The sequence below is a fragment of the Camelus ferus genome, chromosome 16 (assembly GCF_009834535.1).
Source record: "Camelus ferus isolate YT-003-E chromosome 16, BCGSAC_Cfer_1.0, whole genome shotgun sequence".
Classification (NCBI taxonomy): Eukaryota; Metazoa; Chordata; class Mammalia; order Artiodactyla; family Camelidae; genus Camelus; species Camelus ferus.
Window position 1 is genome coordinate 29,628,170 of NC_045711.1, and position 27,247 is coordinate 29,655,416.

The window sequence follows — 27,247 nt, forward strand, 5'->3', positions numbered from 1 at the left end:
TCGGATGTGATTAATGAAAGACAGCACAGTAGACAAATCTTTGAAGCCATCTGTGCGTAGGGGGGCATGTGGGGAGTAGGTTGTTTTGTTTTGTTTGCTGTTGCTTGTCTTTGTTCAGTGGGCAACCTCACAGCACTTTTGCGTTTGGGGTGACCCAGTTCAGGTAGGAGAAATTGATGATGCAGGAGAGAAAGAGGAGATTATTTGGGGAAGTCCTTGAGATGCCCAAAAGGAATGGAATTCAGGACACAAGTCAGAGAGGTCGTCTTTGGTGGGAGCAGCTACAAATCATACAGAAGGAAAATCAGGAGACATATATGCTAATTTATGATGTGGAGGTGAGAAGACGATGCTCCTTCTGATTGCTCATCTTTCATCAGAGACTTTGCAGGCAGTTCATGAGCAGGGAACAGAAGACAGCATGTAGGCAGTGTGAGGATGGAGGGAGAAGCCTGACACACTCATTTCAAGGAGGGAGAACATTCTACTAAAATCTTGCTTTTGCCTACTGTGGTATTCCAAAGACATACATCTTCTGAACAATAGTCGGCATCATCTTTTAAATAAATTTTAATCTACTCGGTTTGGTTATAGATGTGGTATTTCACATGTATCTATTCCCTTCTGTTGCCTTAGACCTGTTCAGTGATCTTGATAAGGGTTCTGGCCAGGGTGTGATGAGTTATGACATTTCCATGTCAACTCTGAATGAAGTCTTTATGAAACTTGAAGGAAAATCAACTACCGAACAAGGTAAATCTATTTGTATAATTCATAGAAGATCAATTTCCACATGATCATGTATCAGCTTAGTATTTATAATGTCTTATGCATGATTCACACTAAGGAACGTGACAAATTCCAGATCTGACTCTGCCATTTGGGAGGGACTGTCATTGTTTCTTCACATCATTACTAGGACTGAACACAGATCCCTTCTTGGAATATCCCAAATTTCTGTAGGGAAACTGTTTTCTTCCTATTTCAGCAGTTTTCTCCTGTCCCCAGATGCTCACTGCTTCTTGGATATTTTGAGGATGTGAAAGGCTCTCAGTCAGGGTCATGAGGTCTGACCAGATATTTCTGCTAAGGGTTAAAAAATGCCCTTAGCTTGTTCAAATACAAAATTCCACTTAAGGCTTAATGGGGAGAAGGATTAGCTAATCTCCCAAGATGTATTTTAATGAACAATAAGAATGAGTTGTCAACAATGGAGTGTCTGTTTGATCAATGTGTAGCTACTGCATTATCTTTTTCTAATAACCTTTCCAGCAAATGCTTTGGACACCATTTTACATGTTAGAAATTCAGACCTGAGAGCACTTAAGTGATTTGTCCCAAATCATGCTGCTTGTAAGTCATATATTTGGGAATCAGGTACAGATCTTCTGGTTCCAGAGCTGGCACTCTTTCACCGACAGGTCGGAATTATTGATAGCTTAATAGTGGGCATTTAGGCATCAATGACTGGCTCTTCCTTTGGAGAAGATTTCTTGAAATCCCTCAGAACATTGTTACATATGGAACCTTCCATGCCTCTTCAAAGACTGGGCATAATGAGATCACCCTTTCCTGAATTATTCTTTTGGTGTGAATTCAGTATATTTTACCACTGAGTTTATTGAATGTGGCCATCATAAACATAATTCTTATATTCTTTGCTTTGTAACCACAAACATTCTAAAGCAATTTTTAATATTACTAAGAAGAGGAAGCTATGATGCCCAGAGATGACATTCATATTGTGTGTGTGTGTGTGTGCAGATTTTGAACAGGCAGAGATGATAAGGGACACAGGAAGCCGACATGAAATGGAGCCAGCGTGCTTTTCTCTCCCTGAAACGCAGAAGGCTGTGAGTGGCATGCGTCTCTGGAGGATGCAGTTCTGTGCAATTGCACGACTCCGTTTCTTAAAGTTAAAACATGGAAAGAAAGCACTTTTGACCCTGTGAGTATCAGAGCACTGTGGTTTGTTAGATAATGAGTGTCAAGAGAGGGTTAAACTAGAAGTAAATTTAAAACTAGAACACAATACCCAACCAACACTCCTGCCAGAGGACGGATAAAGGCAGTGCTTGATTTTCCCAGCAATGGGAATACCATACGTTGGACCTTATAAGCCTTACTCAGAGGTCTGTTTAATATTCACAGATTGATAGCCTGGTGCTTATATAGCAATGCCTCTCAGCACTGTGTGGCCTACTAAGGTATGACTTGCAAAATTCTAGCACCTATAGATGGAACTCGACAAATATTTGTGCAATGTCTGGCTGAATGAGTAACATTGTTATAGATTCACACGGTAACTTTTCTTTGTTGGTAGACTGTTCGTACTTGGGATTGCAATGCTCCCTTTGATTGCGGAAAGGATACATTATGTTATATTAAGTCAGAAGACTTCTTGGGAGTTTAAACCTGAATTGTATTTCCTCTCTCCTGGACAACTTCCCCAAGACCTTCGTACCAGCTTATTGATCATCAATAACACTGGTAAACAGAAAAACAAACACTTAAATCTGGAAATAATTTATTTTTATTTCTAAATAACATTTGTTGGGAGGGAGGCAAATATAAGATATGAAAATGTGTGTATTTAAACCTCATTTATAGAAAACTACTTATGAGGAACAATGCATATTTGCTGTGACCTGGTGGGCATGATGGGACAACTAGAAGGAGCCTGAGTCACTGTGTAACCTGGTAGAGTAGAGCTGCGCATCTCCCTGATTATCCTAAGGTCTTATGTGAGAGGGACGTAGACTACTGTATTTACTGAACCTCCCCATTTTTAGATCTCTTTGTTACAGCAGCCCAACCTAGTCCATAAATATTGTACTCACTGATTGATATATAAAGATGGCATTTTTATACCCTAAGTCCCTCCAACAAGATCTGGGAAGATTCCTTTTAAGACCGTTTGGAACCCATGATCTTGTTATCCTAAATGATGGGTAACTGGTTTTGCCTAACTGTTCATTAAATTGTGAAAAAGAAGCTTTTATGTTTCTCCCTAAGATGTCAAAAAGTATGTTCAGAGTACAAGTCTTCTCTTGATGACTTCCCCCTGCATGTTCCAATTTTTATATCCATTTGTGACTCAGAGTTCACATCTTTAAACCAAGATGGTCTTTTTGTTTCTAATTCTTGATCTCTTTGTTTTCTGTTTGAGTTTTAGAAAATAAATTTTATTCACTCTGCTACCCTAAAACTGAAAGTCTTGCTAATTGCATAGTGGATTTCCAATATCTAGAATTGTTCACCTTTCAGTCTTTCATCTCACGTTTTCCTCTCCAGTCACTCTGAGATCAACATACTTGTGTTTACTTATTTTTTTCTTCTCTGTACTTAGCTGTTAGCTGTTTTGTGATTTAAGTTTGGAGCTTCTATGCCATCTTGTTCCTCTTTTCTCAAAATCTGTTGAATATTGGTTAAATATTCATCTTTAAATTGGAGAATCCCTGGTTGCCTAGGTGAATGTGGGCCACCATTAAGGTAAAGTGACTGCAGTGGGATGTGTGACTGCCCCAGAATGCCTCCCAGTTCAAAATTTAAATGAGCAAAAGATGAGAGTCCTCCTTTTTCCTTCTCATTCCACCCTGTCCTTTTAATTGTCTGGAGTTACCTTAGGTCCTGCCCTGATGTTTTCCCCAGATAATGTCTCTTAGAAAGTAAATTTGGGGACCTGTATCCTGGGGGACCACTGCAGCTGCTGCGTCCTCTGTGGGGAACATGAGAAGCGGCATGTGGTCGCCTTGCTCAAGGCGTGGTTAACCAGTCAGTGAGCCTGACCGTGGCTTCAGAGCCCGCTTTGCCGCCTGAATTTGCCCACTCTGAGTCTAGATCTCCTGGAAGCTGGTCTACCTTGTAGCTGTCTGCTCCTAGGCGCTCTAGGCTGCAGGTCTTCTCTGTCAAACCAGTCTCAGCTGCTTGCTTCTTGAAGGGCATATCAAAAACTGTGGTTGGACAGTGTTCCTCTTCACTTCCTACTTCCTAAGAGCAAAAATATATTAATGTAGCATATGTCAATATGTAAAATAGGCGTAAAATAGATGTGTGAGTTATACATACACATACGTATATTTATTTTTCTATTATTTCGAATAAGGGAGGGGGAAGCATTATTATTGGACATTTTAGGCTGCCCAATCTAAAGTAATTCTCATGCAATTATTATATTTCCACAAATTATTGAGTTCAAATGTATTTTTTTAACCACAAATCAGAAAATAGTGTTATCTTGTTTTAATGGTCACATGTTAACTTGCATTAAATATAATTATAAAGTTATCACAGCATAAGATTTGATAAATATAAGATGATAAAATGGGTTCTCTTTCATGGGCCAATATTATTTTGATGCCCAAAGAGACATGCCTTTACATTAATATTCTATAAATATTGACTTTAAATTGTGTTTGTGATTTATTTTTTTAAATTGGTCTTCTGTTATTGATTTAATACCAGAATCAGACATTGAAGATTTTATACAATCACTGAAGCATCAAAATATCCTTTTGGAAATAGATGACTTTGAAAATAGAAATGGCACTGATGACCCATCTTACAATGGAGCTATCATAGTTTCTGGTAAACAAAAAGTACGCTTGCTACTTGCCTCTTGTTTTTGCTTTTATGAAAAAAATTAATAAAGTGCAACATTTTAACAGTTTTAAAAACTGCAGAAAGTCATCCCAGCTAGCATACAACAACCTGACCCCAAAACATTTGGGGTTATTATTGAATAAACTGTGAAGTTTAAACAATAACTTGTTGGAAAACATTTTGTATCTTAACTTTTGAATTAGATGATTTTTTTTTTACATTTTGAAAGTAGCTAAATGTAGTTGCATTATACAGACTCAGTAAAATATTAGATGTTATAACTACCAACCAATGCAGTTATGAATTTAAGAAATCCTATTTAATGACTAATTACCCAAATAATATTTTTATATAGAGAGAAAATACATTAAATATTATAATAGCCACATGAAGCCTCTGAGAAAAATGTGTTCTCAGTTTATCATTTAGTATGTTTCAATTTGGATAGAAGAGTACAAGCAATAGAGATCCTGTAAGGAACGAGACTATTGAAAATACATCCCAACCTTAAGGAAGACTCTGAGTCCTATGTCCCCGCGGAAGGCTGGAAGCCAAATTAAGTGACGCTTCCTCTTTATTTCTTGCTACAAGGGAAATAAAAACAAAAGCAAAAGCCTTTGACGATGGACAGTGAGTTCAGTTCTACCTGAAGTTAGTATGTCGTGAAAAACGTCATCTCTATGAAAACTTTAGGAAACCACGTTGCTTGGCATTGCTTCCCCTGACACTTATCTAACGTATTTATTACATGAGCTACTGGTAATATTTAAACAGTATTGAGCCTCTTGATGGACACAGAAACATTGTCATCAACATGAAGACCATTATCTTAGAAAGTGTGAAAATGCTTCATTAACAGTGTAACCATGAATATTTTATGAATTTCATGCTTATCTCCTACCCATAAAATCAAGGTTCCTTTGCTGGCTCACCGTAAACTTACACAGTGTCCCCTTGGCAGGGCCACATTCAAGTTCTGTTAGTTGAAATTTCTTCATCAGCAAAATGAGGACAAAGTGATCTAAAATTAGCAATACTAATAAAAACTCATATTGCTGACTGTGCTGTCCACTGTGCTAGAGTGTAATAGATGTGATCACATTTAAAGTGTAACAGCCCATTTATCTTCCTCTTTCACAGAAGTGGAAGCTGTAGCTCAGAAAGGCCAGTTAAAAGTGGTCACACATCAGGAATATGGCACTGTTAAGATTTTATATACAAAACCTTTTTCTTTGTTCTCTAATGATTTAGAATTAACATTATTTTATTTGTCTTTGTTTTGTATGAAGGCATATAGATTTTCAGTTGTGTGCAATACCAAGAGACTACACTGTTTTCCTATTCTTATGAATGTTATCAGCAATGGGCTACTTCGAATGTTTAATCATACACAATGTATTCGAACCGAGAGAAGCTCATTTCCTTTTGTAAGTATTGGATTTACTCATTCTGAACAATTAGGAATTTGAGAAGCAACCTGTTTTCCCTCTTTAGCCTTTAAATACTTAATAATTGATTGTTCATCCTTAAAGTTATTATTTTGTCCTAACATTATAAACAGACTATATGTAACAAAAGATGATTTTTGACTTGTTATTACCAGAGAAGTCCCATGGGGGAATATTTTTTATTATGTCATAGTCTTCCTAGGGAATCTTCTGAAAAAATACATACTTGATTGCTGAAGTGTATTGGAGAGAAAGAGAGAGAGAGAGAGAGAGAGAGTGTGTGTGTGTGTGTGTGTGTGTGTGTGTATGTGTGTGTGTCTGTCTGTCTGTACACTGAATTGGAAATCAGGAGCACTTATCACTCAGCTTGAGGACCTACAAATCCAATATAATTTGTTGGTGGACCCCTCGTTGACTGAATGGGTAGTAGACACACTGAAGTGAAGAAGAATTTGCCAGTCCTCGGGCTGTCTGCCTTCTGATTAACTGCTCCACTCACCCACAGTTTCTTTACATTACGTCTGTGATACCCACAGGCTGGATTTTCAGGATCTTTGTCAGCTGGCTGTAAGATGGATCTAGACAACAGGTAGCAGTGATAGGAGCCAGCCCCCAGCAATCACCTTTCTCCTTGCTGTTTCTATGAATTTGACTACTTTTGTTACTTCATCTAAGTGGGATCATATACTTGTATCTGTCTTTTGGTGATGAGCTTACTTCCCTTAGAATCATGTCCTCACAGTTCATCCATGTTGTAGCATGTGGCAGGATTTCCTTCCTTTTTAAGGGTGAGTAATATTCCATTGCATGTGCATACCACATTTTCTTTCTGTTTGTCCACGGACATTTGGTTGCTTCCATTTCTTGGCTGTTGTGAATAATACTGCTGTGAACCTGTGTGTGCAGGTACCTCTCTGAGACCTTGCTTTCAGTTCTTTTTGGTATACACCCTGAGGTGGGTCCTGAGTTGTTTTTCACTTCTCTTTCTCCCTAGGAGTTGAAGCCTCATGCTAGATGATCAGAAATGATTTTCCCACCTACCTCCATGCGTAGCTGTTGATGAACTATATATACACTTTTCTTTTGACTTTTCAGTATTTCAAGAAGCACATTTGTTTATGATGATTAGTATTTGTTTCATTTAAAAAATATTTCCTGGTTTATTGATTTATAATCATTTTACAATGTTGTGTCAAATTCCTAGTTTAAATTATTTTAATTAATTAATTAGATATATTTAATTGAGTAATTAATTTGTTTAAAGCTAACTTTGATTTGTGACATTAGATAAGGTTCATGCGTGTGACATGTTTCCACTTCTATATACCCTACAAAATAAAGTACCTTTTATGTTTGCAGATTTATGCACCGTTCTGGACTGGGCTGCCAGAGGGCTCCTTTTTCTTGTTTTTTGTTGTGTGCAGCCTGTCTCCTTACATCGCCATGCACAGTGTCAGTGATTACAAAGTAAGTAAAGGGGAAGGAGCCCTCAGAGATTGCGTTTTAAATGCTATCTGTTTCCTCACAGGAAAACATTTTATGATATACTTGAAATAGATGATGTAGTTAAGCATTATCTCTATCAAGTCAGAAAATTTACTTCTCAAAACACAAAATACTTTTTACTCCAAAATTACAGGAAAAGTTCAGTAATCTTGCAGGGACTCAAATTAATCTAAACCTTCAAAGGGGAGTATTACAAAACTTTCAACTACATTATTTCCTAACTACAGGGAAGAACATTGAGGACAATATTTAAGACTTGAATACTTTCTACTGTGGAGAATAAAATTTGGGGGGTTATATTTGTATTGAGTTATGCCTATTATCCAGGCAAAACAGTTACATCAGATTTAAATAAGTCATCCCTCAGCATTCTGAGTCAGTTAACTCTCCTAGAGCATATTCGTATAATGGAGAATTTATTGTCCTTCAGATCACAAAATAACATTTTTTTGAAGGAGATTAATGCCTTGATCATTATGAGGCCTACTTTTCTATTCATTCTTCATGAGTTAAAGTAGCGTTGTGACTCAAATCTGTCAAATGAAACAGTACTCATTTTCAAATATACCTAATTAACAGCATATACCTAATTAAAATTATTAGAAGATTTAAAAATATTAGAATATGAGATTATGCTTATATTTAAAAATCTTCCAACGTGTTTGTTTTGGATTTGGATTTCAATCAACTCTATGTGTATCTTGTGTTTTCCCATCAGAGGAGAACAAAGTCCCAGCTGTGGATTTCCGGCCTCCACGCTTCTGCTTACTGGTGTGGGCAGGCACTGGTGGATGTCAACCTCTACAATTTTATTCTCCTTTCAATGTATTTAACTTTCTACATAGTAAACCTGCTGCCCATTTATCTCACAAGTCGAATTGTGTTTGCTTTCGTAAGTAACACATTATATAGACAGCATCTTATAAAGTAATTCAGAATACATTTTAGTATTTATATTTTATATAATCATGATGTCTTCATCTTCATTTTGTCATTAACCAACACAAAAAAACATGCAAAGTACATGTGTAATGAGAAACATAAAAAATATTTATAATCTTGCCCTCAGTTAATACTTCTTTTTCTGACTATGTCATTTATTTGTATTATCTTCAGGCTGTGATTACATTTGGTTATGCAGCTTCTCTTGTCTTCCTGACATATGTGATATCATTTATCCTTCGTGAGAGGAGAAAAAATAGTGGCCTTTGGTCATTTTGCTTCTATATTGTAAGTACTTATACAAACACATAGAGTTCTTTTTTAAACTTTTAATATACCATTAAAAATAGTCACATATACTTTGTGCAGTGGGGAAAATTAATACCTTAAAATTCCACACTAGAAAGGAGAGGGAATGTAACATGTTGTTGAGTCAATGAAGTTCCTGGAGAATTCGTGTATAACCCTTGACTAGAATCTATGGAGAACCTTACAGAAGATCTGGAATTCACGATGCTATTATTGAGTTACTGGACCTTTCAGAATATAGGGCTTCTGGTAATTCTAGAACAAAACACGGCTTTATAACGTTTGACAGTACAGTCCATTCCTGTGGTCTTTAAGAAGGCCACTTTTAACATCAGATGTTCATCATTTAAGAGATCAAAGATGTTTTCATACTTGTGCCAAAAGACTTGTTAGTAAATATAAATGAAAGATTACTGAAAGCCCACGATTACTGAAAACTCAGACAGAAATCATTCCCAAGGCTCAGGAGACCCAGAGTGTCTAATCTCAGCACGTCAGCTGCCTATTAGCTGATACCCCAACTGGTGGCTGAATGTCTGTCTTGCAAACACAGCTCGTACCTGTTGGAGTGGGAGTCCTGAAACATGAGAGGACCCCAGCCAAATTCCATCTGCTAAGAAAATATGTTTAACATCATCCATTGACTTCTATAAGAAATCAGCCTTGGGCTGCTCTGGTCACTGAGATTTTTCCCTTCTCAGTGGACAGTATTCTGATTTGGCTTCTCTAGAGTATATTTCTCTGTATTCAGCAGGTAGTGTCTATTATTATTCCTCTTAGCCACCATCAGCACAACCCATTCCAAGCATAGAAGTTAGAGAAAAAAACTATAGAGTTACCTTATTTGGAAGACTGGCTTTGAGGCAATCACAAAGATTTGGTGCACCAAAAGTCTTTCCATTCATGCTTTGCATTGGAAACTTTTTTTGGTTAGGTCAAAAGACTTACTCCTTTTGCCCAATGTAAATTCACATCCTGGGTCCACAGTACAGATGTCAGTCTGATTAATCATTGATTTCTTTTCAGTCAGTACTTTTGTGCATATCTAGCAAAGGTGAACAAAGAATTCGTGTCCACACTTTGTGTCTTCTAGTAGTTTCAACTCTGAACAAAGTCTTTTTCAGAGCTGATGGTCAAGCAATGTCAGGGTTATTGGCCACTATGGCTGTTGACAGTTCTGTGACTGTCAGCCTGACCGAGGCTCGAAATATCCCGTGAGTGACCTCAGAGACACTCTTTAAGCTTGTTGGTCTTCAGTCCTAAGTCATGGTTCCTTTTTCTTAATGTCTTTTCCCACTCTTTATGTTGGCTCTCCTTAAACAGAAACCATTCCAGACTGAGATAAATGCATGTCTAGATGAATGCATGTTTGCTGTGTGTCAAGTGAAAAGCCAGCTCCTGGTTTACCGTGTACTCACAGTTCATCCTGGCTTGTACAGACTTGACAGTCTCTCAGATGAGGGCAGCTCAACATCAGCAGCAGACCGGACCTCAGCCCCTGATACTTCAGCTTTCAGTGAGAAGCAGAAGAGGGGTGGAGCTCTTCTCAGGGATGCAGACTCTGGAGTGGTGTTTTGGATTGGAAAAAATGTGGACAGAATTGTTTCAGCCAAGTTCTAGGATTTCAGTGTATCAGTTCCACAGGATATGACAGACCTTCCAGAACTTGATACACCAGAACCTGCTAGAGCAATAGCTTTCACCTCTTGGCATAGAGAGAGGAGACCACTGTTTTCCTAATCTTTACGTAACAGAGCTTGAAAGTCTAATGAGAGCAAAGTTCCTTTAATACGTGGGAGAAGGCAGAATCGAATCTGCTTATCTTATTGTGAATTCCTCTTGTATAATTCCTCAACTGCAAGTGAATAAATGAACAAATGAAATGAAGAAATTTGACTTTGTTATTTCTAAGGAAAGTCATGATAATACAGACACTTTTACTATGAGGTTTGTGGATTAATGTGATGATTAAGATGTTCTCTCTGTGATATTAACAAACTATAGCAAGAAAAGCACCACAGCAGAGAACTGAACATTTGACTCTGAAACACTGCATTTTTCAAATGGAAATTTATCTACAAATGATTGGATACTGTTTTATCCTTTGTTGCCAACTATTTTTTGAATTATTACCAATTAAAATAAGACAAAGTAGTATTGCAGAAGCAAGCTAAATTTTGTAAAATAAAAACATCTTTGTTCAAAATGTAAAAAAATACATCATAGTGTTACAGTACAATACTCGTTTATAATTTCTGATTATTTTCCCTTTTTATTTCTCATCCTTATCTATTTCAAATTAACTTGTCTATTTTATTTTTACACTATTGAAAAGAAGCTGCATAGTTATGGAATACTGGAATGTCAGATTTGAAAACAAGTCAAGATTATCTAGTATAATTTACCTCATTTTACAGAGGGGAAAAAAAATAAGTAACCTGTTAAAAGTAATACAAAAATTAGTGACAGACTCAGGAATAAAATTGAGGTTTCAGGAAGTCTATTTGGTCATTTTAGCTTTCACATTAATCTCCAGATTTTTTTATCCAAGAATTTCCTGTTGAGGTGCTGAAGATCACTTATGTTCTCATTAACAAAAGCTCCTCCCTTCCCTTCTCCCTTTGAAAGGGGTATTTCTGCATATGGAAAATTCTCATGTATATGATGAGAAACACCTACACATCTTAAATAGTTTATCAAATATCAATGACCTGAATATGTATGACATGTAATGTATTTCACCTTGCCTTGTAGAGCGCAGTCATCACGTTTAGCATCCTGGCTGAATTTGACTCACTGCCTATCTGGATTGTTGGCATGATATTAGTGCCCTCAATGACCTTGGGCGGATTTGTAGTTTTCTTGGAAGAGGTAAGAAATGTTATCAATTGTGTCATTAACTTTGAATATGCAGCCTGTTAAAGCACTGTGCATCAGTCTATAAGGACAAAAGGGGGCAGGTGTTTCCCAGGGCTTGGGTGGGTGTGAGGAGTGACAAGAAATGCATCCAAGGTGTCTCTTTGGGGTTGATGGAAATGTTCTTAAGTGAATTGTGGTGATGCTCTCACAACTCTGTAAATTTACTGAAAATCCTTGAATCAAACACTTAAAATAAGTGAATTTTATGGCATGAAAATATAACCTCAGTAAAGCTATTTAAAAAGCTTTGCTGTATGCACTTTACAAAACATGAACATTGTCGAATGCTAGTCAAAAGTAATGCCAGAATGAAAAACATTGCCTAATTTAATGGGTCTTTATTATCCATTGAGAGGATATTCTGATATACAATAACATTCATTCATTCAAAAATATATATTAAACGTTATTCTGTGTTAGATGCTGTACCAGTAACTGGGGACACATGATGAACAAGGTAGCTCAGGCCTTCCTTTCACAGAGCTTAGTGGAGACAAAGACAGGCCAGCCTCAGGCAAGTCAATGCAAGGGGCCTAAAGGTTACAAAGGAAAAGGGCAAAATACCAAGGGTAAGGTTCAAAGCTTAGCTGACGCACTCTGGAGAGTCAGAGAATTCTTCTGGGGAAGCAGTGTTTAAACAGAAACCTGAAGAAAAAGTAAGAATTTATGAGTGGGAAGGTGGGGCAGGAGGGAAGCGTGTTCTGTAGAGGGAAGCAAAGGCATTGATGCAGGAAAGTCTGGGAGGCATTAAAGAAACTTTCCAACTGCTTCAGTTGGAAAGAAGTGGATGATGAGATGAGCAGAACAGCTCAGTTGGGACATACATTTTTGGGCCCTGCCTCATCCTGGTTGAAATGGCTTTAAGGAAAGTAGAGAGGGCTTCCCAGTCATTTGTGCTCTTGGGGACCTAGGAAGTCAGCTGCAAAAATTCTTTTCCCTTTATTGAGCAATGCCTGGAATTCCTGGTTAGAAATTCATTCCTTTCCCTAAACATTCCTCTCCTAAAATGTGAGTAGACTTGTAAGGTAAAATACACTAACCTGACTCTGTCATGCATTATTTAGGAGGAATGAGTTATTTTTTTTAATACACTGATTGATGAAGAAAGAACACCATGATGGGGCTAATTAATGTGGTGGGAAACATTAACCATCGGGGTAGGAAGACTCATCAGGGGCATTTTGACAAATATGGTGGACCCCTAGAATCTTCCACAGTGCAGGCACCTCTCTCTGTTGTGCTTTTGTAAACTTCGCAAACATTAAACCAAAATATTACAGAAAAATAAAAGAAGAGACAAACAGACATAGGTTCCCTTCTCACTGAGAGGTGTTTGGGGTTAAGTAGGGTACCCTCTTTCATCTGCAGGGAATAGCTTATCACCGTTGCACATAGGGGAGTCAAGCTTAATGAGAGAAGTGTTCAGTGTGTGAAATTCCCTATTATGTAAATGCAGACTGGAAAATTGATGAATTTCCCTCTAGCCTTTTTTTTTTTGTCTTTGCAGAGAGCCCACAAAAGCGAAATAAATTATCCAGACCCAAATTATGATCTGAATGCAGCTGATCTTCTACTATGCCTAATAGTAAGACTGCCTCTCTACCTCATCAGCTACTTTTGTTGATGGTTATCATTTATTGTAATAACTGTGTGATCTTGTCTGGGTGCCAACTTTGAAAGTGTTTCTAATATAGGCTTAGATAAAGCAATTAAGTTCAAACATGATTCTAAATCCTAGTTACTTTTAATATGCCTGAATGGATTCCGTAAGTCCAGAATTCAATATAAAAATAATTTTTCATGTTTATTTACCCTGTCTACTGCCCCTCCAAATTTGAGAGCTTGTTAAAAGAGAAAAAAAACATGCAATATAACTTCAATCCTTCGCATTAGAGATAAAAGGCAAAAGTCAAAAAATAAGAATGCGAGGGGGAAAATGATTATACTGGTATATTTAGGCTGAAGAAAGCTACTGTCTTTGAATACATTTCAGTACTTTTCTAGGCATAGAGCAAAAGTAGACAGAAGTCCTTGCCCTCATGGGGCTTATAAAGAGACAGCATAACATATGCTGTGTCAGATGGGTGGTCAGGAAAAGACTGACTTTAAAAGCAAAGACCTGAAAGAAGCAAGGAAGCAAGCTGTAGGAATAGCGTGGGGAGGAACTTTCTAGTAGCAGGGGCAAGAGTGACCCTGGCTTGTTCCAGGGTCAGCCAGGAGGCCAGTGTGGCCAGAGTGGTTGTGGTGGAGCAACCCAAGGGGAGAGTGCTACGAGAGGGGGTCACAGAAGTAAGAGGGTTACTTAAGTGCGGGGTGGACAGAGGGGTGACAGAATGTTCTGCGTCACTTTAAGGACTTTGACTTTGCTTTGAGTAATCAAGGAGTCACTGGAGGGTTTTAAGCAAAGTGATATGATCAGACTTACGCTTTTTAAAAAATAACTCTATTTACTGTGTTGACAATAGATGCTTGGGGCAACGGAAGAAGAGGGAAACCAGGTAGCAAGGTGTTGTCATGTTACAATGAGCAACTACAGTGACCTGGGCCGGGGTGGCAGCAGCATAAGCAGGGGTGAGAATTAGCTGGGTTCTGGACAGTTTTGAAGGTAGGAACAGATAGACTTTGCTGACAGACTGGATGTAGATCATATAAGAGGAAGACAGGAGGCAGGTTCCACAAAGCTGGATTGTCACTGTAGAGCTGGATTCCTCCCCTCATTTGTAAGGATGGTTCACATCTATTTTATCTGAACACAAAAGACCACAAATTTTATTCAAATGTTTAAATAATATTTCTGAACTTAGGCCTAAATGTAACTGTTTTTCTTTTTTCCTAGCCTTACTTTCAGGCTTTGCTGTTCATTTTTGTTCTAAGATGCTTGGAAATAAAGTGTGGAAATAAAATAATGCAAAAGGATCCTGTTTTCAGGTTGGGATAAAACTTAATTTCACACTTTATATCATATTTTAATATTCATAGATAGTGGCTGCACTATCAATCCGTTAATAAGAATTTATATTTATGGTGTAAACAGCATGACGATTTTCATGATGGTCAGTGGATTTCTGGCTTAACTGCCAGGAATAGGACACCCAGGCAGAGTTCTGCCACGAATCAACTGAAGGAAGCTCTTAGTCTCTTAAAAATTTAATGAGTACTCAAATATGCCATTCTCCCATTCAAGAGGATTGTACATGCTTAAACTGAAGAGATGGGGTAGAATTGGTTCAGCAAAATAGTTCAGAGTTTACAAGTTCTAGAAAGGGTAAACAGTAAAAGATGTTGGATGTGATTAACACTGGCTCAGAGTTAACAGAGAAACTGTAGGTGACCTGATTTTTAAAGAAGCAGCAGTGCTTGCTGACACAAAAAAAAGGTCAAAGATGCTCATTAGGAGTATGGCAACAACATCAAGAAAGGGATTTGGCTACTGGGATGGAAGTTCTTGGCAAGAGCAGAGGCAGTACTCATACAGCCATCACCATCCTGTTTACTGAGAGTGAGGACCGAGGTAGAGTCACAGAGAAGCTGGTTTTTGATACATCTTTTACACCCAGAAAAACCACACATTGGACATTTCATTTTCTCTGCAGAATTTCCCCTAAAAGTAGAGATGCTCGACCAAATCCAGAAGAACCTGTAGATGAAGATGAAGACGTTCAAACAGAAAGAATAAGAACAGCCACTGCCCTGACCACTTCAATAGAGGAGGTAGGAAAGCAAGTGACAAAACGGGTGTTAATGGAACTATTTAAGAACTGTGAAGAACAGAGGTTGATGGGCTGGTTGTTGTTTTGAAAGTTTACAGTTTGGGGCATTATGTGATTCTTACACATGCAGGCACTTCTTTGGAGCTCTCTGGAAGCTCAAAGGAGAGCACAAATCATAATGGTTTTATTTTTTTTGAGAAAAATGGGCTTGGATAAGCAGAGCTATAATTTCAAAACCTTAAATTTCATGAGTTGAAGAATTTATGTGAGATTTGTTTTTAAAATGACAAGTGAAGATTAAGATTTCAAGGCTTATTCTTTCATTTGACTTTGCTGTTGTGGTGTTTCCATGAGCTTAGAAACTGCTGGGAAGACAAGGAGTCGGCTTCCATGAAACTATGCTATTTTCTGAGTCCATTTAGAAGCAATAAATATTATCGACATCACTGAATGCATGTTACATTTGAAACAAGCAATACGGGTTACCCTCAACTCAAAATATGGTTTAGTTCATGATATAGGGCAAGAAATGGTCCAGTAGGGAGAACAGAGAAACGTAAACTCTCTGAAGTTCAAGAGGAAAATTATGCTGTCATCTATTCCAGAAACCAGTCATCATTGCTAGCTGTCTGCACAAAGAATATGCAGGCCAGAAGAAAAGTTGCTGTTCAAAGAGGAAGAAGAAAATAGCAGTGAGAAATATCTCCTTCTGTGTTAAAAAAGGTTTGAAAGAATCACTTTTTTATTCACCGTTATTTTTTAGAAATGCCCACGAAACATCTGTGTTATAGGCACTGTTGTACTTGCTGAAGCAGTCATTCATTCATTCAAAATACATTTTTTGAGTGTGCCAGGGACTGTTTTAGGATCTGGAAATATTACATAAAAAGTAGACAAGTTACTGACCTCATGGACTTTACATCCTAAGAGGGGTCAATAAACAAAAATAGCTTATCAAGAGAAGTTTCAGATGTCACATTGACAAGTTCTGTGTGGAGCATTCAAATACGTGAAGTGACATGAATGACTTGGGGCTGCATTCATTTAGGATTAGGGAAGACTTTTCTTGAGCAGTGACATTTAAGCCAAGATTTGGGTGATAAGTTGCTGGCTCTGTGGGGTTAAAGAGATAAGGGAACCCCAGGCAGAGGAAATAGCGAGGGCAGGGACTGAGACATAAGGAGGTCTTTGGGATGATTAAGTCACAAACAGAGAGGTCAGCGGGCATCTGTGAATGGAAGGGATGAAGTCAAAGAGTTGAGCAGGGCCAGATAGGGTACTGCATTGAGGAATACAGAAGAGTTTACATTTTATACCAAGTTAGTGGAATGCCACCGGAGGGTTTTTAGAGGCTTTTTGTTACCATTTAATTTATATTTTGGAAAAAAATTACACCCTGGCTATTGTTTGCTCATGAATTTGTGTGCTGGACAAGCTAAGAGGCTTTTATTCAGTTCAGATGAATGATTATGGTGACTCAGACACAGGTGGTGGAATTTGGGATGGAAAAAATGTCCCTGACTCCCCAGGCTCAGGAATCACTTATGTACTCAGCACATTAGCCATCTTCTATTAAAAAAAAAAAATCAGTGAAAAAGTAATCTGGAAAAAATAAGACCCATGTATTGATAACAAATCCGCAAGCTCTTTCAAAAATATTTTATGTAATTATAGGAGTTACAGAACATGTTTTGGAGACATGGGTTACATATACGTTATAAATTTCAAAATGGTACTGACGGGGTGCACCTGTATCTCAGAAGGCTATTGAAGGAACAGGTTTATATTATTATTTTACTTCCAACACTGATAGTTGGTGATTCCTTTTCAGGTGAAATTTTGGGATTACTAGGACCTAATGGTGCTGGTAAAAGTTCGTCTATTAGAATGGTGTCTGGGATCATGAAGCCCACAGCTGGAGAGGTAGTGAAAATGAAGAAATGGTGTCTATTCCCAAAATAGAAGTATCCTAATATGTATAGTTTGTATCTTTATGACTTATTTTTAGTAGTTAAAAAGTTTTCTATAATAAATATATGAAGTAATTTCTGTAATATTTCTTTGATGCTCAAAAATTAAAAATTTACTAGCTGTATATCAGGTCTTTAGTAATCATGTGGTTAGGGAAAAGGCTACACATTTCTAAAACCAGCTTACTTTCTTAGGTGGAACTGACAGGATATGATTCAGTTTTGGATCATCGGGGGGACGGCAGGGTCAAGTTCCTGGGATACTGCCCTCAGGAGAACGTGCTGTGGCCCACGCTGACAGCGAGGGAACATCTGGAGGTGTTTGCTGCCGTGAAAGGGCTGAGGAAAGCGGACGCCACCGTTACTATTTCACGGTACAGCGTGGTCATGGGATTCCTTTGTGCCAAGAGTCAGGGAGGCTGTACCATCAATGACGAATTCACTCGTCGAGAGTGGAGAGTAGAAATGACATCTCCACTTTTTCAGGGAGTGTCAGTGGTAGAGCAGAGATGGAGGACAGGAGCTGTTTCCTGCATCTCTGATTGAGGATCTTTAAAAAAAATAATTGCATGAAATCGTTGACAGTGTTAAATAGATGAGTAATCATGCATAATCACCCATTTCACTTCCAAACTCAGATTTCTAGACATTTTTAAAAACTTTTTATGAGGTGAAAAATCTTTTGTGTTCCAAAATAAACTTTTTTTCTTTAATCACTAGAGTTTTTAGAATAATGCTCTTACTCTTGTGTGTGGTTACCTTTCCTTCAAATCCTCTCTTGGTCACATGGTCTCATCCTATTTTCTGTCAGATTGGTGGAAGCTTTCAAACTGCATGAACAGCTGAATGTTCCAGTGCAGAAATTAATGACAGGAGCCACTAGAAAGGTATGTGTGGTGTGTGGGGTTACTCTGAGGGCTGATGGGTGATGGCAGCAAATGGGGCGTTTCTCTGCATTCTAGTTGTGCTTTGTGCTGAGCATCCTGGGAAATCCACCCATCCTGCTTCTGGATGAACCGTCTACCGGCATGGATCCAACAGAGCAGCAGCAAATGTGGTGAGAATTATCATAACCCTCAGTGCCAGGAGTACAAGCCATATGTAAAGGTAGCATTTTTAAACTGATCTTGGAAAATCGAACCCACTGGTTCCTAATCCTGGAGATAATCCAGATTATTAGGAAAACAAATATTTAACAAGTAGATTCTCTAATATTGCATCATGTTCGTGTGGTATTCACATTGGAAAAAACTCTCCAAGTGTTTTGTTGGAGTTTCAGGTCTTGCAATTTGGAGTGTATTTTAATTTTGCCTTTTAATTACTGAAATGTCGATAGCTGTTTCCTTTGAAACAATTAACTCGCTGATATATTTTTCTCATTTCCTTTTTCCCTATTTTTACCTAATCTGTCAAATTTACCAATCTAGTTTTTTTTTGTTTGTTTGTTTTTAAATTCTTTTTACTTTCCTATCTAGGATTTTCCATTTAGAATTATAAAATTCTCTTAATTCAGTTTCATAATTGTGACTATCCAATATATTCTGAACTTTTTAAAAAGAACTTTGTTATGGAAATTTTATACAAATGAAAAGAGAATAATTTATGAACCTATTAAACCAATAATTATTTATGTAAGGCCAATCTTTCTTCATCTTCACCTTCCCCCACTTCCTCTCCCTATTCGCTAATTATTTTGAACCAAATACTAGGTAGTGTATCCTTTACTTATGAACATTCCAGTTAGTTTTTCCAAAAGATATGAAGTTTTCTTTTTTTAAACTTAACCAGAACACCATTAGCATACCTAAAAATATTGTAACTTTTCTTTATGTTATCAAAAACTTACTTGGTACTCACATTTCCCTGTTTTTTTTTAAAATTAGGATTTAAATATAATTCATAAACTATGTTTTATCTGTAAGATTTCCCCTCCACTTCTTTTTTTCCCTGCTCTTTAAAAAATGGTGTTAATTTGGGGGCTCACTTCAGGCAGACGATCCAGACAGCCATTAAAAACACGGAGAGGGGCGCCCTCCTGACTACCCATCACATGGCAGAGGCCGAGGCCATCTGTGACCGCGTGGCCATCCTGGTGTCTGGAAGGCTGAGGTGGGTGTCTTTCCAGAGCCTGAACTTGACCTTCAAAACAAGATTCCCCATGAAGAGGGTAAATCATTATGAGCAGCTAGAGCACTTCATCTCCCTCGGGACGCCTCTTTTCCTACTTCTGAAATTTAAGAATAACATGAAAAAATTTAACGGGCAAGATTTTTCCCAACATGTCTTTCTTTCTTTCCTTCGTAGATTCATCGGCTCCATCCAACACCTGAAAAACAAACTTGGCAAAGATTACATTCTTGAACTAAAAGTGAAGGAAACTTCTCAGGCGGCTTTGGTCCACACTGAGATTCTGAGGCTTTTCCCACAGGCTGCAACGCAGGAAAGGTGAAAAGGGCTTTTGATTGTGGAGAACGAGGTGGGCCCTATGCACTCAGCGGCTCCTCTTCTGCTCTGTGAGGACTTCAGGGCAATTTGACTTCACAGTCAAGTTAGGGACCTTGAGAACTGATTTGTTGAGTCTTCCAGCTTATAAGGTATTTGGGAGCTATCCAGAAAGCTATGTTCCCACAGGGAGGCCTGGAGACACCCTGCATGGGTCTCCTTGGCTGTCCAGGGTTGGTCCCCAGCTCTGGAGGAGGACTTGGGAAAACTGGAGTAAGGAACTTCTGACGACTTGGATCGACACAGGACTGCAGCCGGGGCCATGCTGCCTTCCCTAGACATCCCTATGAATATTTAAAAGATATAAACATTGGCAGTTTTAAAGATGTAACTCTTTAGGGTAAATCTACCTCATTGGAAACAAACAGCAATTGAGATAATCCAGGAGTGTCCCTTTAACAGTTTTCATGCCTCAAAACAAAGACTAGAAAGGTGCATGTGTGTGCATATATGTCTGCGTGTGTTGTGTATGTCTGTGTGTTATTAAGGGGAGGGCAGGGAGGTGGAGCAGGAACTGAATCTGAAGTTTCTTGGAGGGATAAGCACACCAAAGAAGCAGGACATGACAACAGCTGTTTTCCTTTTAGCACAGTACAGGTGTGGTGGAATTATCTGAGATACATATATATGTCAGGGCATATAACTCAGTCCTATTCCTAGACTAATTTGAACTAATCAAAGGGACTCATTCAGAATATCTGTGCTCAGCAAGAAAAAGGTTTGCCTAAACTGAGCATAAATGTAATTAAACTGGATCATTTCTAGGAGAATGATCTCTAGCAGCCAGCCACCAAAGCCACTGAAAGAATTGTCCTTGATAAATTAGCTATTTCGTATTTAAGCTGTGGATTAATTTGCGTTACTTTTATCTTAAAAAAGGAAATTACTGTTAATATCATTTATTTTAATGGTCATTTTTCCCCTTGAAACTCAAGGTCAAGTATGACATTTCTCTCTTTCCAGGTATTCCTCCTTCTTGACCTATAAACTGCCCATGGAGGACGCTCACCCTCTTTCTCAGGCCTTTCACAAATTAGAGGCGGGTAAGAATGACCATTTTTAAATAAAACTTTTGAAGAGTTAATCCAGAATTAGATAGGTTTTTTTTTTTTTTTGTATTTAACTTAACTTTTTTTTTCATTTTTAAACTGAGGTATAGTTGATTTGCAATATTGTATTAGTTTCAGGTGTACAACGTAGTGATTCAAAATTTTTATAGATTATGCTTCATTTAAGGTTATTATAAAATATTGGCTGTATTTCCTATGCTGTACAACAGCTTATTTATTTTACACATAGTAGTTTGTACCTCTTCAGCCCCTGCCCTTATGCTGCCCTTCCCCGCTTCCCTCTCCCCACTGGTAACCACTAGTTTGTTCTCCATATCTGTGAGTCTTTCTCTGTTTTGTTATATTTATTTGCTTGTTTTATTTTTTAAAGTCTACATATAAGTGATAACATACAGCATTTGTCTTCCTCTGTCTGACTTATTTTATTAGGAATAATACCCTCCAGGTTCATCCATGTTGTTGCAAATGGCAAGATTTTCATTCTTTTTATGGCTGAGTAGTATTCCATTGTATGTATATGTGTGTGTATATATATATACATACACCACATCTTCTTTATCCATTTATCTGTTGATAGACACTTAGGTTGCTTCTGTATCTCTGCTATCATAAATAATGCTGCTATGAACAATGGGATGCATATATCTCTTTGAATTAGTGTTTTCATTTTCTTCAGCTATATACCCAGGAGTAGAATTGCTGTATCATACAGTAGTTTTATTTTTAGAGTTTTGAGGAACCTCAAAAACTGTTTTGCCTGGTAGCTACACCAATTTACATTCCTACCAATAGTGTACAAGGGTTCCCTTCTCTTCACCTCCTCTCCAACATTTGTTACTTGTGTTCTTTTTGATGATGGCCATTCTGACAGGTGTGAGTTCATAGCTCACTGTGATTTTGATTTGCATTTCTCTGATGATTAGCAATGGTGAGCATCTTTTCATGTGCCTGTTGGTCATCTGTATGTTTTCTTTGGAAAAATGCCTATTCAAGTCTTCTGCCTACTTTTCAGTCAAGTTGTTTATTTTTTGGATGTTTCTCTGTAGTAACTATCATCATTTACTTTATTATATATTTAAGTGCTTATTTATTCAATGCCCATATTCCTCCACACTATAATGCAAACTACATGAAGGCAGGAATTTGGGGTTTGGCCTTATTTCTCTCCTGCTCTATCCTTGACACCTAAGGGTGGCTCACACATAGAAAATTCTCTTTGTACAAATGGTGGATGGTGGAAGCATGAATTTGTAAATCTGATGACCAGTCTCATGCAGATTTCCTGGTAGAGAGCTGGCACGGAAGATGAGCTGGCTGAAGTACAGTCACACAAAACTAGTGTGTCCTTTTAAAGGGAATGGGATGGAATTGAAATCTTCCTCATGTGGAGGACTACATCGATCACTTATGCAGTTCCTCAAGGAACTGACATATCTCCCCAAGACACATATACTAAGTAGTAAAACACATATTATCAAAAAGTTATATGAGAGAATTCTAATATGAAGGTGAATTTAGTATGTATTTATATTAACACTATGACTTTTCATTATTTCATTCTTTCACCAAGCTTTTGTTTCCTCAGCTTTAAATTCTATTTATGTTAATTATTTGAATTGTTATCTTGGATGACTTTGGAAAAAAATCTAAGTAAATTGTAAGCACCTACTACTAGTCTGTTTTTTCCAGTGAAATGTAACTTTAACCTGGAAGAATACAACCTCTCTCACTGCACATTGGAAAAGGTGAGTCAGCCAGTATGGTTTTGTATCATCCCCGTAAATTTCACGTGAAAGTAACTGCATTTCTCCTGTTTATGTGGAAGACAATCAGCACCTTGATAATCCTTTTTCCTTCCTATTTGTCTCCCGTTTAGGTATTCTTGGAGCTTTCTAAGGAGCAAGAGCCAGGAGATTTTGATAGAGAGGTGGATACAACAGTGAGATGGAAACTCCTCCCTCATTCAGAGGACCCTTAGCACTTCAAGCCTGATACTTCTTTGCGGATGTCGTATAAGCCTGTGTCATGTGCAATAATTAGCAGAATTGTAATTAGAAAATTATGAACACCAATATTAGTATATTTGTATGTTTAATCAATAAACGAATAAATTTAAAAATTATGCTTCCCCTCAAATTTAGCGGTGATGGACGATCTGTGATAAAGGCAGTAGCACAAAGTGCTAGTAAATATACCTGAGGAGCCAGGCATAGGGGGTTGTGAAAATAAATCCACAAAGTTGAAGTTTTTTTAAATACGACTTTTTAAGAAATATGACATTTATTAAACTTTGCTGCTCACCTGTGTGAGGGATGTATTCAACAGCTATAGCTGCATGATTGTTGCACAACAGTTTGTGATTCTTTGGATACATGAGTTCGCTTTAATACACAAATACAACCCAAGGGTCTTCCTCTGAAACCTTTTCAGAAATGTTTTTAAAACTCGTGGGATTAGGAGTCCCTTGTATTCACAAGTGAACAAGCACGTGCATTGGAAAAGCACTTCAAATATACCTTTTGAAAACAGTGGGAGTCACAGCAGTATTTGTTCAGATTTTTAAAAATTTGACTATGTTGTATTAAGTTCTTATGTTTGTGGTGGGCACTGATTTCCCTCATCATATGATCAATAGTTCTTTCGTATTTTTACTGCTGCTTTGAGATTATTTCTCTCTTATGTATCTTATGTACACACACGTGCAGATATCTTTTGTATTACTCAATTTAAAAAATCTGTGCCAGCTTTACATAGTATTTCATTTTCTCCTTAAACAATAAGCTATTTTGTTTTGAATATCACCAGTAAAAGTTTTCAAGGCCAAGCAGTATTCTTGCTGCTTTTTGAGGGTGATATGTTACATAACTTTAAAAACAAATTGTTGTGCTCAGAGAAGAAAATTTCTATAATAGAAAAAAAAAAAAGAAATTGAATAAAATGAATGAGTCATCACCCTTTCTCTATACTGTCCTCCCAAAGTCAACTATTTCCTTTTTTTCTTTAGTTTCTTCCTTTCTTTTCTTTGTTCATTTTTTACATAGAATCATGATAGTACATATAATTTTCTGATTAAATAATATGCATAGTTACTGATATAACAATGGTTTTAATTTACTTTTAAATTTATGGTGAGGTTGCAGCTTTATATGTTTGCATTTTATTTTGTTTTAATTATTTGTACTCTGTTCATTTATCTTTGTATTTTAACTGTTTCTTAGCCACTTTATAAGCTTTTTATATAGTGAAATATTTTATATATTTTACATATATCATAATTATATCTGGAGCATTGCATTTCCAAATCTATGATAAATGATCTATAGTTAATTGTTTACTCAGGTGCCCTTAGTGGCCTATAAAAGTAATTCCATATCATAATGAGAGTTGAATTTAATTATTTCTAAAACTCAAGCAATAAATAATACTGTTTTGCTCAACTGTATAACATCACAACATATATAAACATTTTACATAACGAATGATGAAATTTTTGCTTGTATTCTTTATAAACTATATATTTTCTTAATTATTATAGACATATGTTTTACAAAGTACCGAATAACTAGTATCAAATATAGTACTATGAAATCTTTAAAAGATTAATCTGGACAATATAGTTTGCTAAAACTATCATAATATAGTTTTTGAAACTATTGACTTGTGTTTTTATTAGGATTATGTTCAAGAGCAGGTGAATCACTACCAAAAGAGAAGGTGATCAGAATAAAACAGAGGAAGGGATGCTTTACAAAGGGTGGAAAGTCTGTACCATCTCTAAATCTATTGTCGGCAGATCTCGTGCAGCTTTTGTTCTCTATTTTCCTGACATACCCTTTTCAGGGGAGGCTGACCTGAAAAGGTCGACTGTGGTTGGCATCACAGTTCCGTTCTTTGATGGTTGGCTTCCAGTTGGCTTGACTAGTCTAATAGGAAGTAGCAACAAGAGATGGGAGCATGGAAGAGAGAGACCAGAGGCTTTCTCGCCTCCTACCCCTGTTTTAGTGTCGGATCTCAAGCAGTAGATGTAGCTTACAGTCTTTGTCCCCCCTCCCCCAGTTGCAGCCACCTACTTCTGCCCCCTCATGACACAGCTGGCCTCAGCAGTGTCTCCCGCTTAGCCCACACTCAGCCTCAAGCCGTCCCTCAGAGTTACCATTTCAGTGCTTGCTCCTGCCAGCTTACGGCTCTAGCGGCTTCTCCAGGTAAGCAGATCTTGGCTGTCATTCTCTGTATTCACTTGTGTAAAAGAATAAGAAATGTATACCTTGGTTGTTGCCCCTGGTTTCTGCTAATGTTTGGTTTTTGGCTCGGAGCTTCTAAAATCCTTGTAATTTCCTTAGCAGTAGGATTGTCTGACCCAGAGCTCATAAATTCCCTGGAATTTCCTGGGTGATAAAAGCATCCTTTATTCTAATGAGGCAACTATTGGTGGGCTCCTGGATGGGGGCTGGGCACCAGAAAGACCGAACTATGATTAAAAACTTGGTATTTTCAGCCTCATCTCCCATTCTTTGAAGAGGGGAGAGGGGTTAAGAAATTGAATTAACAATTGATCGTGGCTCCCTGATAAAGCCTCCATAAAAACCGCCACAGTACTGAGTTCGGAAAGTGTCTGGGTTGGTAAACACATGTGCCAGGAGAGTGATGCACCCCCCAACTCCACAGGGACCCAAGTTCCTGTGCTCGGGACCCATCCACACCTCATCCTGTGTCCCTTCCTATGGTTATTTACCTGACTCCTTTATCATATCCTTTTTATATAATAAACCTGTAAACATAAATAAGTGTTCCCTTCAGCTCTATGAGCTGTCCTAGCAAATTGGGGAACCCAAGGAGGGGAGTAATGGGAAGCCAAATTTGTAGCCGTTGATCAAAATCACAGGTGACCACCTGGGGACTTGCGATTAGCGTCTGTCGTGGAAGTCGTTTTGTGGGACTGAGCCCGTAATTTGTGGGATCTGATACTAGCTCCAGGTAGGTAGTGTTAGAACTAAATTATTTGAATTAAATCCTCCAATACCCAGCTATGGACTGCATCACAGTTCCCTTTTTTGATGGCCAGAAGTGAAGTAGGGTTGCAAAAGGAAACACTGTGTTTTTCCTGGACATTTGGTGTCAGTGAAGTGGAATTTGCTAGGACTGCACTGGCTCATGGAAACATATGGGTTGGGAGAGAAAGTATGAAAGGGCAAGGGATGGGGAGCCTTTGATCCCCAATGGCTCCCTAGTCACCGAGGTATAAAACTGCAACGGTGCTACCATCAGTCACTAAAGGTAACAGTTACTAGCGGAGGGAGAGATGAGAGCAGACACAATTCCCAAGGAGCTGGTTCATTGGTTATGTAAGGAAACAAAACATACGCGTGCTGAACATACAATCTCTGGAAGTTACTATTGTCTGTAATAGCGAAAGTGGGAGAAACTGCTGTCAGATTTGGGTCAGTCTTAGCTTTGGCTACTAACCTCAGAGCTGCCTGCAAAGGGGAAAATTATGCCAAGAAAGTACCTCCGAGGCCTCTGGTCTCCAAAAAGGAAGTCAGTGTGGTGGAGGGAAAACCAAGAAATTGCTGAGGCCAGGGCTGTAGTGTGAAGGAGGTGTCTCATTTTATGGATTGGTACCATCAGCTTCCTGAAGAACCTTTACTAAAATGGATTGTGAGAGTGGCTAATTTGGGGGCTGTGTCTTTGGTTCAGAGTGCTGCAGAGGGGAAGAGCTTGGTTGGGTCTTACAGGACCCGTTGAACAGTCACAGATGGCTCTATGTGATCCAGACACACAGAAGGTTATTCTTGAGGGAATGGCCAGCCTGGTGGACTGGATAAAAGCCACCATAAAAATGTATTTATTCTGAAGAGGGTAACTGCCCAACTCCCCTAGAAATGCCTAGTGGAACACCTCAGATGAAGCAGTGGATATGCTTCGCATGCAAGTGGGATTGGCTTTATGGTGACTGGGACATTCATCCATTAAATATGCTCATTAGCAGGTTATGGTAAATGCTGTAACTAAAGGGGTCCCTTTTACATAGGCACCCCACGTGACATTACTCTGCAAAAATCTAATGAGTTTGAGAAGCTTTATCAGATTTGCAGTCTCATTTCCCCATATAGATCTTACTGATACCAAGGTTACTAAAGTAATTAAAAAGAAAATGAGAGACTGAGAGGAGAGTAAAGGAACTTGACCTAGAAAGGGGGACGTTCTAGATGGTTACTGAGAAATGGGGTGAACGTGGTGGACATTGGTGGTAATGAAACAAAGGTGTTGAT

At 38.0% G+C, this 27,247-nt stretch overlaps 1 protein-coding gene across 3 annotated transcripts in view; it reads left to right on the forward strand.

The window, feature by feature from the left end:
- The window catches only part of ABCA6 (ATP binding cassette subfamily A member 6), a 51,337-nt gene extending 26,880 nt beyond the window's left edge, over nt 1-24,457 (forward strand). For 2 of the 3 annotated variants that reach the window (XM_014564023.2, XM_032456986.1), the window contains exons 18-39: nt 637-753; nt 1,765-1,948; nt 2,324-2,490; nt 4,465-4,598; nt 5,892-6,029; nt 7,410-7,517; nt 8,275-8,448; nt 8,673-8,786; nt 11,562-11,678; nt 13,234-13,311; nt 14,563-14,654; nt 15,320-15,437; nt 16,042-16,159; nt 17,268-17,359; nt 17,602-17,780; nt 18,218-18,293; nt 18,369-18,463; nt 19,396-19,515; nt 19,711-19,851; nt 20,872-20,951; nt 22,668-22,723; nt 22,855-24,457. In XM_014564023.2, the coding sequence (XP_014419509.2) occupies nt 637-753; nt 1,765-1,948; nt 2,324-2,490; nt 4,465-4,598; nt 5,892-6,029; nt 7,410-7,517; nt 8,275-8,448; nt 8,673-8,786; nt 11,562-11,678; nt 13,234-13,311; nt 14,563-14,654; nt 15,320-15,437; nt 16,042-16,159; nt 17,268-17,359; nt 17,602-17,780; nt 18,218-18,293; nt 18,369-18,463; nt 19,396-19,515; nt 19,711-19,851; nt 20,872-20,951; nt 22,668-22,723; nt 22,855-22,956 (2,600 nt within the window). In that variant the 3' untranslated portion in view covers nt 22,957-24,457. The remainder of the gene's footprint in view (nt 1-636; nt 754-1,764; nt 1,949-2,323; nt 2,491-4,464; nt 4,599-5,891; nt 6,030-7,409; nt 7,518-8,274; nt 8,449-8,672; nt 8,787-11,561; nt 11,679-13,233; nt 13,312-14,562; nt 14,655-15,319; nt 15,438-16,041; nt 16,160-17,267; nt 17,360-17,601; nt 17,781-18,217; nt 18,294-18,368; nt 18,464-19,395; nt 19,516-19,710; nt 19,852-20,871; nt 20,952-22,667; nt 22,724-22,854) is intronic. The other variant, XM_032456987.1, reaches the window with a different exon arrangement.
- Nucleotides 24,458-27,247: the final 2,790 nt, after the last annotated feature.